Raw genomic sequence first — 11,547 nt, 5'->3', positions numbered from 1 at the left:
AACAACTAGACAAGAGGTTGGTGCAGCTGGAAGGGAGAGATGAGGTGCAGCCAAGGAGACCAGGTCGAAGAGGTGAGCCTGAGAGAGACTTGGCCTTCACTGAGCGGGATGGAATGTCACCAGGTTGGGGAGGGGGTTCTCCATGTAGGAGGAAACAAGATCAGCCTGGAGTTCAAAAAGCCGCTCTGCTGTGCAGAGAAGGGCCAGGGCCGAGGAGGAGAGACCAGGAGAGCAGGGAAAGGAGGGAAGGGCTTCTGGAACAATCCAGGCGGAGAGGATAGGCCTAGCTCGCTGGAGGAGGCGAGTGGCAGATTCTTGAGGATAAAAGGATTGGATGGGGGGCGTGAGAGAAAGACAGGGAGCAACAGAGGGCCGGGGTAGGCGTGAGGAGGAATACTATTTATTTTTTTCGCAAGGAGAATATGTGAGGCCGTGTCAGCAAATGGGAATCCGCGTGGAAAGCAGGCGTCCTGGTGCTGATGTCGTCCCCCGCGCCCCGGCCGGCACCCCCACTCCACATCCCACTCAGGCAGAAATATTTTATGCATGAAATTATCAACACTTCTCGGGACAGTGTTTCTGCCGTTCGGGGTGTTTTCCTCTTTAGCTGCTCTCCTGCAGCCTGCTTGCGAGGAAGGTCTGCATCACTGCACATCTGAGTTTTCTCCCTGGGAGGAGACTGTTCCCAGCAGGGAACAGCTCCCTCCTAGCTGGTGGGCAGTCCGGGTCTTCCTGCCTCTGGGTCTTTGCACTGACTGTTCCCTCTGCCAGGCTGGCCTCCCCCAGCCCCCCTTTAAATGCCCCGTTTGTTCACAGAGTCCTTCCTGCCTCCGTTAAGCAGCTGCTCTCATCTCCCCTGGACCTCTGCCAGGTCACTCTGTGCTGAACATTAGTGATTTAATTCCCGGGCCTCCCTGGTGGCGCAGGGGTTAAAGACAGTGCTATCAAGGTACTGCCAGCCAGTGCAGCATGAGTTCGATCCCTGGCCGGCCAGGCAGCTACCCACAGGGCGCAGCAGACCTCTCCTGTCTCCCCGCTGCTCCCCTCAGCAATGAATTTCAGTAGATCCACCTGTTCTGCTCCGCACACTCTCTGGTGAATCCTCTCACCCCCCCTGCCTCTAGCTTACACCCCAGTTCTTGTATGCATAAATAAGTTTTTTAAAAAAAATCTTACTTCCCCATTTACTGTCTCTCTCCCCATCACTGGTGGGCCCCACGAGGGTATTGGCCTGACTCTGCAATGCTCAGTAGGCGGTGACGTGGGCGGCCATCCTTATGGGTGCCCGTGCTCCAGCAGCTGGAGGTGCCAGGTACATGCCTCCTGGGCTCCGTGGGAGACTTTCCCTTGACCAATTAGTGCTGTCTCCCTGGGATACGCAAGGTGGGGGGCAGGCTGGGAACAGGGGGAGGCAAGTGGGATCGAGTCACACAAGTGCTGAGGCAGATCCCACTTTATTTAAATGTTTGACATTTTGTTCATTGTGGATTTGGGGCAATCATTTTGCTTTTTAAAACGAGTGCATTACAATATGATCTGTCTTGATGACTGGGTTTTTAAATGCTGAACCCAAGCCAAGAAGTCCTTGCCTTATTGGGGGAAGGGTGTGCTGAGCATCTGTAGGGTTAAAGCAGCCTTGCTAAACCCCCACTTCTGGTGTTCCGGAAGCGCTGGGCTCAATTGGAGAAGGGGGACAGCTATGTGAGCTAGAAAGCAGAACAAATCTCGGAAGGTCTGCTTGGCTGTTTCCCCTACAGCAGTGATTTCCACAAGATGTGCGGCTGCATGGAGCTGGGTGCCTGGTCCAGGGTCAGGGGGCCCCCTAGGGCCCGGCAAGGAACTGTGTCCCCTCACTTCAATCAGAACCACTCTTATTCCATCTGGTCTGTGCCTGGGCTTTCTGCATCAGTTGCCACACTGCAGAAATGTGGAAACGCCATCCTCAGGGCCTGGAGGTGGCTGGTTGCATGTCCTGAGGCCTCCCGATTCTTCAATAGGGCCAAGGGGCCTTCAGCCCCATGCTGGATGTGCATGTCAGAAGACCCCTTTGTCCCTTGAAGTCTTAAGAGATGCCTAAATCTGGCTGCCCGCCCTCCCACCCCCCAGCACTGACCAGACGTTGCACAAGTAGATCTCAGCCATCTCAATGCTTCATGGACCCAGTTGCTCCTCTGTACCCCTCAGTGTGGTGGGGTGCGGTTCCCCTTCCACCCTGCCCCACCAAGGGCCCCTCTTTTACCCCAGATGGTATTTGCTTCCCACTCCCTTGAGTCTTAAAGGGCTGCATTTATACCTTGTTCTGTGGCATGTTTCTTTGGCATTTCCAGTTGTCTCCCGCCTATCACAGCCACTGCGGGTGGGGGTGGGGGGTTCCTCCATAAATCCAAGGTGTCATCACCACGATGGCGCGCCCATCGCCGAGGCGCATACTGGGCTGGGGAAGGTAGGCTAACTGGTCGGAAAACTTACGTTTTGGGCATGAGTCAGCGGAAGCAGGTGCCAGGGGAGTCTTTAACGAGGCCCTTGTGACTGGGCGATTATTTCCATTTGGCATCGCTTTGTGTACACCGTTGCCCCCCACCCCCCGGGGAGAGAGAAGGCGGGTGTTAGGAGGTCCAGGTCTCCAGTGTGAAAAGCAGATGCCTTTCCTGTTTCTCTTCATTCTCATTCATTCAACAAATGTTCGCTGAGCACCTACGAGGTGCCCGGCCCTGTGCTAAGCTGGGAGTCAGTGGTGAGCCCCATCACGGAGTCTCTGGCTGCCTGTGTGTGTGTGTGTGTGTGGGGGGGAATGGGCATTAACTGAGTAGCAGAGAAACAAATGAGGCAATTTCAAGGGTCAGTGGTAAGTCAATGAAGAGAAGCAAGGAAGGCGAGTGGTGGGGCTGGAGGCAGTGCAGGAGTGCTTGGCCAGCCACGCAGGGTTCTGTGGGGAGGGCGTTCCCTGCGGAGGGATGTGCAGGTGTGAGGCCCTGATGTGGGGATAGTGGGTGCGGTGGAAGAGCAGGACAGAGGCCAGTACGGCCAGGTGGAGTGAGCAAAAGACAGGCGGAAGGTGAAGGTGGAGAGTCAGGATGCAGGTCACGCTGGGCCTTGAGTTTCCTTCCCACGTAATGGACAGCTGATGGGGGGCTTGGGCGGGGCAGCCACGTGATCAGATTTGCTGTAATGAGTCATTTCTGTTGCGCTCCTAGGAGAGGCTTGGCCAGGGCAGCAGGGCGGTTGGGGTGAAGGAGAGAAGAATCGAAGAATCGAACAGGCTTGTGCCTGCGACCTGGAGCTAAGCCCCCTCCCAGTCCTGGCCGGGGTGCTGGGGGGGGGGGGGCGGGTCTATCCACTTAGCCAGGTAGATGGTTGTGCCGTTCTGGGCCCCCTCTAGAGGATGCTGTGTGTGGACTCCACAAGTTCCACAAGTTTGGGAGCTGATCGGGTTGGGTACTTTCTGGTTCTTTGGAGGCCACGGGGAGGCCTTTGGGGGCGCTGGCCTGTGCTTCTCACTGTGCCCAGAAACCACAGCCCAGATTCTTCAAGGTTTAGATTTAGATTCGGGTGAATGATATAAAGCGTTTATATTCAAATATTAAAATAAATGTGGACTAAAATCAAAGCCCACGGTATGTCTTAAAGATAAAAAGAAGCGCTTCCCTTTGCGGTCAGCCCTGCTGACGGGCCCCTTGGTGTTTGTTCAATGTTAGAGGTGCCTTGGGGGAACGTTTGAGAAACAGGCCTTAAGGTGCAAAGGCGGAGCATAGAGGGCGGGAGAAAGGAGAGGGCGGGAGAGGCTGGAGGCGGGAGGATCAAAGAGAAACCAGAGAGGAAAGGCAGTGAACACCCCACTTTCCCCTCCCACTCCACTGGCCCAGCCCCAACCCTGGGCCACCCACCCGAGGGAGGAGGCTTGTTACCCACCCCCGCTGCTGGGAAGCTCCCCATCCAGAGCCCCACGAAGGGGTCGTCTTTTCTTTCACCCGTTTTCCCTCGCAAAGGCTGGTCCACACCACGGCAGATGCGTTGCTGCTGCTGTTGGTGGCTTATCTCCAGGCGGCCCATGAAGCAGGTCTTTGCCGGGCGTGTTATTTACATGGCGGGAAGGACAAGCCACCTCCTGTGGAGGGCACAGGCGCGGGGCTGGGGACGGTGGGGCTCCTGGCCATTCCCACGAGGGCTGGACGCAAGGGCCGGGTCGGTGCTGCGCAGCTGGCGGGCCCCTCGGGCGGCTGGACTGGGCCCAGTGGGCGCTCGGGCCTTCGAGGCTGGCTTCCTAGTGGCTGCGGTGGTGGCGACGCGGCGCAGAGGGCAGCGGGGCAGGGTGTCCTGGCGGCCGTGGGGTGTGTCCTCCGGGCTCAGTTGTGGTCCCTGGCGTCTGAGGAGGCGCTGCCGAACAGGAGGTCGCTGTCCTGGGACATGCCGCTCAGCTGCGACTTGGTCTTGATGAGGAACTGGGCCCTGCGGAACATCACCCGCTCCTGCTCCTGCTTGAGCTCCAGGTAGGAGCGGGAGAAGGTGTGGAAGATGGAGGTCACGGGGAAGGCCATGAGCAGGATGCCGCTGAGGATGCTGCTGAGCGCCACCACCTGGCCTGGCGTGCTCCTGGGGACCATGTCTCCGTAGCCCACCGTGGTCATGGTGATCACCGCCCACCAGTAGCAGGCGGGGATGCTGGTGAACTCGGGGCTGTCGGCCATCTCGTTCTCGATGACGTAAAGAAGGGGGGCAAAGAGGGCAATGGCCACGCAGAGGAAGAGCAGCAGCAGCCCGAACTCGCGGGTGCAGCGGCGGGCGGTGAGCCCCAGCGTCTGCAGCCCCAGGGAGTGGCGGGCCAGGCGCATGACATACAGGATGCGCAGCGCGCGCAGGACCCGCAGCACCAGCCCCACCTTGTCCAGGTAGCTGTTGCCCGCCCCAGGCTTGCGGCGGCCCGCGGCCGCGCCGTCCACCAGCAGGGTGATGTAGTAGGGCAGGATGGCCACTAAGTCGATCAGCGTCAGTGGGCTGCGGAGGAAGGTGAACTTGCTGGGCGCCTGGATGAACCGCAGGAGGAACTCCAGGGAGAACCAGCCCACGCACACCGACTCCACGATGAAGACGTTGTGGCACATCTGTGAGCACTGGCCCTGGGAGACAGGCGAGAGGTCACAGGAGAGGTCAGCTGCGGGGGTTCAGGGGGCTTTCAGCCAGGCTCTGGATAAGACCAATCTGTTCTATCTCCGGGCAGTTCTGTCCAGGCCTAGAGCATGAACTGCCACCTCCAGGCTGCCCTCCACGCTGACCACCTCTCACCTCTCTCTCTCTGGCCCTGACCTGGCTGCTGACCTCCAGACCCCAGAGGGTCTGCGCCCTTGGAGTGTCTGATAGGCACTGCCCACTCATCCTGTCCTAAACCAAGCTCCTGATTTTCCTTTTTTTGAATGTATTTATTTAATAACTATTTTTATCGAGGTAACATTGATTTACGACACAGTATATGTTTTAGGGGTCTAGGTTCACACCTCTACAAAGGTATGTTTTCACACCATGCCCACCACCAAAGACCCAGGAATCCTCTACCATCGTTCATGGGGCCTCTGCCCCTTGAATTTGTTTTTACTGAGCTATAATTGACCTATAAGATTGCATAAGTCTAAGGGACACGAGTTGACTTGATACATTTATGCATTGCAATATGATTATGACTGCAGTATTAGCACCGCTATCAACGATATAATTACTTCGTGTGCGTGTGTGCGTGTTGGGAACAGTTTAGAGCTAGTCTCTTTGGGCTCCTGACTTCTGTGGTTTCTCCTTTCTTGGTGACCCACAATGCCACCTTCCCAGTGACCCAGGGGGGAGACTTGCCTCATCCTGACACCTCCCATACACAAAGCGCCATTATTTAAAATGATTCCATAATCAAACCCCTTCTCACGATGTCCATTGTCCCCAACCTGGTCCAGGGCACTGGGATGGATATAGCCACCTCCACGGGGCTGATCTGGTTGGTACACATGGCCAGAGAGACCCTGAGAACAGGAATCAGTTCCTGTCCCTCCTCTCGCCATGTCACAGAGCACACATGACTCAGGACCCAGCTGCCATCTCTCCCACTTCCTGGCCTGCTTCCCTCCTCGCCCACCTGCTCCGGCCTCACAGGACTCCTGCTGCCTCCCAGTCTTGACTCGGGATCCCCTGCAGAATTCCTCTTCCCCTGATACCCAGACCCTCTGACCTCTTGCTTTCCAGCAGCTCTTGGCTTCAGCTTCACCTCCCCCTGTTGAAAAATTTCCCCTCAGTTCTACACAAAGAGAAAAGGTTAACACATTGTGTAAAGTAGCCAAGAAGGGGTGGAGGGGGAGTAAGGAGGACCCCCAGGTAAGCAGAGGGGAGCTTCCTTGTGGGGTGGAGGCAGCTGGCGGGTTTGGTAGGAGGAGGTGTGTGTGGCTCGTGGACAGAGGTTTTGACCTAAGTTAGAATCCTGGTCGCCTGAGTGAGGCTCCAGCTCTGCCCCTGCCAGTGCTGACGAGGGGCTATTTATGTAAACCTGGGCCTCAGTTTGCTCATCTATAAAACGGTTATAAACATGTCTTCTAAGTTATAATTATTGAATGAGTGAATATGTGTGATTTTTAAGACTTGTGCCTGACCTATGGTGCATGTATTATGTTATCATCTGCATGCATGTATTATATGCATGTAATAGGCATGTATTATATTATCATCTCTCTAAACTAGAGGTGAGATTGTCTGCAGAGAGCGAGGGTAAAAGAGGAGGGCTGGAAGCTTGGGAACTGTAGAAAGGTTAGAGGCAGGCACTGCTGAGGGGGGAATGTGGCCCAGCGATGCACAGGTGTTGTTTGGCAATGGTGAGCGCCCTTAATAAAAGAAAAAGAACAATTCTTCCCTTTGTTCTGTACCCCAATCCCCCTCATCATGGTCTTTGTTCAGAATGCTTAGCATCTTTTAATACACTTTGTAAATTACTTATCATGTTTATTGTCTCTCCCTGCCCCTTGCCATGCCTTCCCCCCATGCCTGTCCCTCTGCCCCATCCCCTGACCCTCTGCCACAGCAGACTGTAGCCCCACAGGGTGGGTGGTTTGTTCACTGCTGGGACTCCAGTGCCTGGCAGGTGATCAATTCATAGTTGTTACTGGGGCAGATGGAAGGGCATTGGACTGGCATTTGGACCAGAGTCCCAACTCAAGGGCTCGGGGGGCAAAGGAAATGGGGGGAGTATGCTGGGTTGGGGGTGCCCACTGGCAAGTCTGGCCTCCTGCCAGCTCCCAGGAGACCACCTCACCAAAATTTGTAAGAGAAGCTGGAAATCTAGAGTTTAATGTGAATTCTCCTGGGGTTTTAATGTCAAGCTCATTCAATACAAAGGTAACACTCAAAGGTGCCACCTGTGTGCTGGATTTGGTACTTGGCTGTCAGCTTGTGTCTCTGAACTGAGATATAATTGCATGGTAGACTGTCCCGCGTGACTTTGGACCTCAGTCTCAAAGAGGTTTTGGCAGAAGGGAAAGCAGACATGGTTCTAGCCTGGGGCATCTGGCAGGTTCCTGGGCACAGCTGGGTTTTATGAGTCCTGAGCTGCAAGCTCTGTCTCTAGGAACATGTTGCAGGCCAGAGAAAGGAGCTCACACTTCAATGGGCTTTGTGGTCTCAGAATGCCAGGCCAGGGAAGCCCCCTCCTCCAGGAAGCCTTCCTGGAGTGCAACCCCTGCAAAGATCCAGCACAGTGGATGGGCTTTACTCATACACCCCTGCAGCATGTGTCTCACAATTCTGGTCAAGGGGCTGTCAATGTCTCCCCCTCCCCACACTATACTTGAAGCTCTTTGAGGCTGGAAGACTTGGCTTGATCATTTTGCCTTCCCATAGTACTGCATACAGTAAGCACCCAAATATGTGCATAAGGAGCAAGTGAACCAAACTAGTCTCCAAATTCAATCATGGAAAAGGCCAGGTTTTTTTTTTTTTTTTTAAAGGCAAGTATCAGAAGTGGAATGATAGTGGCTTTATTAGTATTTTCCTGATAAAATCAGGATTGAGTATGTTAGAGCTAAGAAGAAAGATATACTGAGCTCAGGTGCTTCCAAATGGGTCTCAAACGATGAGCACTGTCTCTTTTTTATGATAGGTGTGTGTCATCTTTACCGTTAGCACTTCCTGCAGCTCACGCCCAGCCATTGCTGCCGACTCATTGCTGTCCCTCAGTTTCATTACATGGGATGAGGCACAGAGAGGTTTACTAATATGCCTACAAATGCATTGCCAGAGTGGACAAAATGAGATTCCAGTCCTGGCCGTCTGTCTAGCCCTGCCTTCCTCATCACTACCCCTCAGACTTACCAAAAAGTAATTTTACTGTTACCAAATACTGTTTTCTTAACAATTATTTTAAAATCCGATGTATAAAAAAATGCCAGAAACCCTCTGTGATTATAAATGTAGCAACTACTGCCACTTCTTCCATAATATATGTATGTGGAAAACTCTCTATGGTGAGTGGTTCTGACGTCAACCAGAGCTTGTGCAAAGCCCTCTGCACGCGAGTGTGCACAGCCAGGGCTCAACACCTGCCAGCCAGCATTGTATTCACACTCGGTTCACACCACTTATCTGCGTCGCCAATGCAATTTGTGTTCCATCCAAGCCCTTCAAACTGTCTTGAAATTTCTTTCAGAAGTCCCACATGTCAGGGAGGGGTTCCAACTTGCAGGTTTGAGGGTCTCACACGGGAGGCTGCTGAACTGGGGAGCAGCTCCCACTAAGAGCTACCTTGGGGGACTGCAGGCAGCAGGTCTGACTATATATTTTAAGAGAAGCTGGGAGTTTGAATTTTTAAATGAAAAACATCTTCTAAATGCTGACAGTCAAGTTAAAATTTGGGGAAGCACAGTGTGGGCCAATCATTGTTTCCTGGGGGATAGGAGTTCCACATGTGCTTCCAAACTTCTATGTCTGAGAACACAGAATTTGGACTTGGTCAGATCTGGGTCTGGGCAAGCTGTTCTGCCTCAGTGTTCCTATCTGTCACGTGGGTGTGAAAGCACTTCCTGTCCGGGAATGTCGGGAGATTCCCCGAGAATGTAAGAAGCAGGTAGAGTGGCAGCCCAGTCCATGCCTTCTGCTAGAGAGATAAAGACACCTCTCTATATACAAATAACATCCACATAGATGCTTATATATTAGTGATCACAGGCAAGCCTCTGGGATATTATGGCAAAATAAATCAAGAGCATGAAATAACAGAGAAAAATCAATTAGGATTTTGCTTTCTATTCATTCAGATGTCAACAAGTATTTGCAGAAATCTATTGAACATCTATGCCTTATGCTAGTTCTTTTTCCTTATGCTAGTATTGCTAAAGCTAATTATTTTAATATATTTTAAGTCATCAACGTACAAAAAATATGGATGACAATTTAGTATTTGCCAGTATCTGGAGTTTTTATAGAAGGCAAATAAGAAAGATGAGAAAGGACTCAAGTTGGTGAAATAATTATTGAAATTATTTGTCATGCACCTAGCTCTGGATCATGCACATCACAAACCATACCATCCATTTATTTATTCCCTTATTCATTCATTAAAGACTGGTTGAGTGTCTGGGCTTATCTAAACACTGGGGACCCAGCTGAGCACCGGGAAGGCACAGAGCCCATGTTTGAGCCAGGAGCGGGGCTCACAGATGTAAACACCATGTCAGGAAGGGCTGGGAATGCTACTTTGTCAGGGCAGTCACAGAAGGCTTCCTGGAAGAGGCGACAATATTTTCTCCCAGGTCTTCAGAGACCTCCCCTCACCGCAGCAAGCCTCCCCGCGCACAGCTTGGCCTCTTACCTGCTCCTCCTCCTCCCTCAGGCTGGGCAAGGTGCTGATGGACAGGTTGACAGCGGTGACCGTGACAAAGAGCACCGACAGGCAGGCGAACACCTTGCCGGGCAGCCCCGAGTGCGGCCTCTCCACCATGTCGCGCAGTCTCCGCATGCAGCGGCCCAGGCGGCTGTCACCCGCGGCCGGGCCCTCGCTGTCGGGGTCCTCGCTGTCCACCAGGTCGTCCTCGTCCTCGCGTTCCACCATCTCGGCGAACTCCTCGATCTTCTGCAGGTAGCGGCGCTTGCAGCAGCCGTCCAGGTGGTCCTCGGGGATGCCCCAGTAGACCAGCTCCTCCTGGAAGGAGAGCGCGCACATCTCGCGCAGCAGCCGCAGCTTGCCCGCGCGCAGGAAGGTCAGGATGGTGCCGAAGGCCCCGGGGTTGCGGTCGAAGAAGAACTCGTTGCAGGTGACGTCGTAGTCATCGCACACGTTGAGGATGTCATCGAAGTTGGTGCAGGCCTTGAGCTGGCCCAGCCGCGTCAGCGGGAACTCCTCCAGCGTGGTCCAGGGCAGCGAGTACTTGATGCCGCCCACGTTGATGATGATGCGCCGCCGGCGGTCCTCGGCCTGGCCGCCCTGGTGCACCTGGTGCACCTGGTGCACCTGGTGGCGGGGCTCGTCCTGCGGCCGCAGCCGCTGCGCCCTGCGGTAGAAGACGCCCTTGAGCGAGTGGCCCTGCGGGAAGAAGGCGGGGTGCAGGGACGCCTCGGAGGTGCAGCTCAGGGCGCTGTAGTCATAGTCAGAGTTGTCTCCGGGTAGGAGGGTCATTTTGGGCCTTCACATCCCTCTGGGGCCTGCGGGGGAGGGGAAAGACGCTGCTGCAGATGTTTGCTGCGCTCCATTCCCAGGCCCTACGCCCCAGTGGGGGGTGTGCATCCCACCTCCACCCCCGACCCGATATGGGCTTAGTGCCGGCAGAGCATAGGAAGACACGGGGCACCCTCTCTGCACTCCGGGGGCACAGCAAGAAGGCAACTCTCTGCAAGCTGGGAAGAGCATCCCCTCCCGCCCCACAACTCCACCGATGCTGGCATCTCCGTCTTGGGCTTCCAGCCTCCACAAGGTGAGCAATGAGTGTTCCAGCAGAGACATTCCTCAAGGAGGAAAACAGAACACCATCACTCTCATCTCCTCAGCCCTGCCCTCCGTCCATCCAACCACTGATGCCAGGAAATGTACCTGGAGCCGCCGTGTGCCAGCTGCAGCTTTATGGGGGATTCACTGCCACATGCAGACTCAGACATGGTTCGGACCGCACGGAGCTGGCATCCTGGTGGAGGTCACCCAACATCCGAACCATTATTAACTCTAGGTCAGCCTGGTTTTTGGTATTAATTGAGCTTGAAAGGGGCCCCAGGGCCGATTCTGTCCCTTGGGGACATGTGACCACATCCAGGGGCATTTTTGACAGTCATGATTTGGGGGGTACTAGTGGCAACTAGTAGATAGGGGCCAAGGATGCTGCTAAATGTCCTGTGATGGCCAGGTCAGACCCCACAACAACAATTCAAGCCCAAATGTTCACAGTGCTGAGGGAGGCAGCACCAGTGTGAGGGTTAGAAGGACAGGCTTCACCACCACGTGGCCTGAGCAAGTTACTTAACCTGAACGTTGCTCAATTTCCTCATCTGTGAAATGGGTATTAACCATGGACCTACTTCAGAGGATTGTTGAGAGGATTCAAT

At 54.3% G+C, this 11,547-nt stretch overlaps 1 protein-coding gene across 1 annotated transcript; it reads right to left on the bottom strand.

Moving 5' to 3' along the window:
• Window positions 1–4,343: 4,343 nt before the first annotated feature.
• Window positions 4,344–10,652, bottom strand: KCNG1 (potassium voltage-gated channel modifier subfamily G member 1; the record flags this gene model as incomplete). The annotated part of the gene is made up of 2 exons (XM_084246441.1): window positions 9,827–10,652; window positions 4,344–5,114 (listed from the first exon to the last, which is right to left on the bottom strand). The coding sequence occupies exons 1-2, from the start codon at window positions 10,628–10,630 to the stop codon at window positions 4,344–4,346; spliced, it is 1,575 nt and encodes a 524-aa protein (XP_084102567.1). The 5' UTR covers window positions 10,631–10,652.
• Between the last annotated feature and the right edge of the window lie 895 nt (window positions 10,653–11,547).

Source organism: Talpa europaea (assembly GCF_964194135.1).
Source record: "Talpa europaea genome assembly, chromosome: 11".
Lineage (NCBI taxonomy): Eukaryota > Metazoa > Chordata > Mammalia > Eulipotyphla > Talpidae > Talpa > Talpa europaea.
The sequence above is the reverse complement of the archived record's forward strand: the minus strand, read 5'-3'. Positions and strand labels throughout refer to the sequence as shown.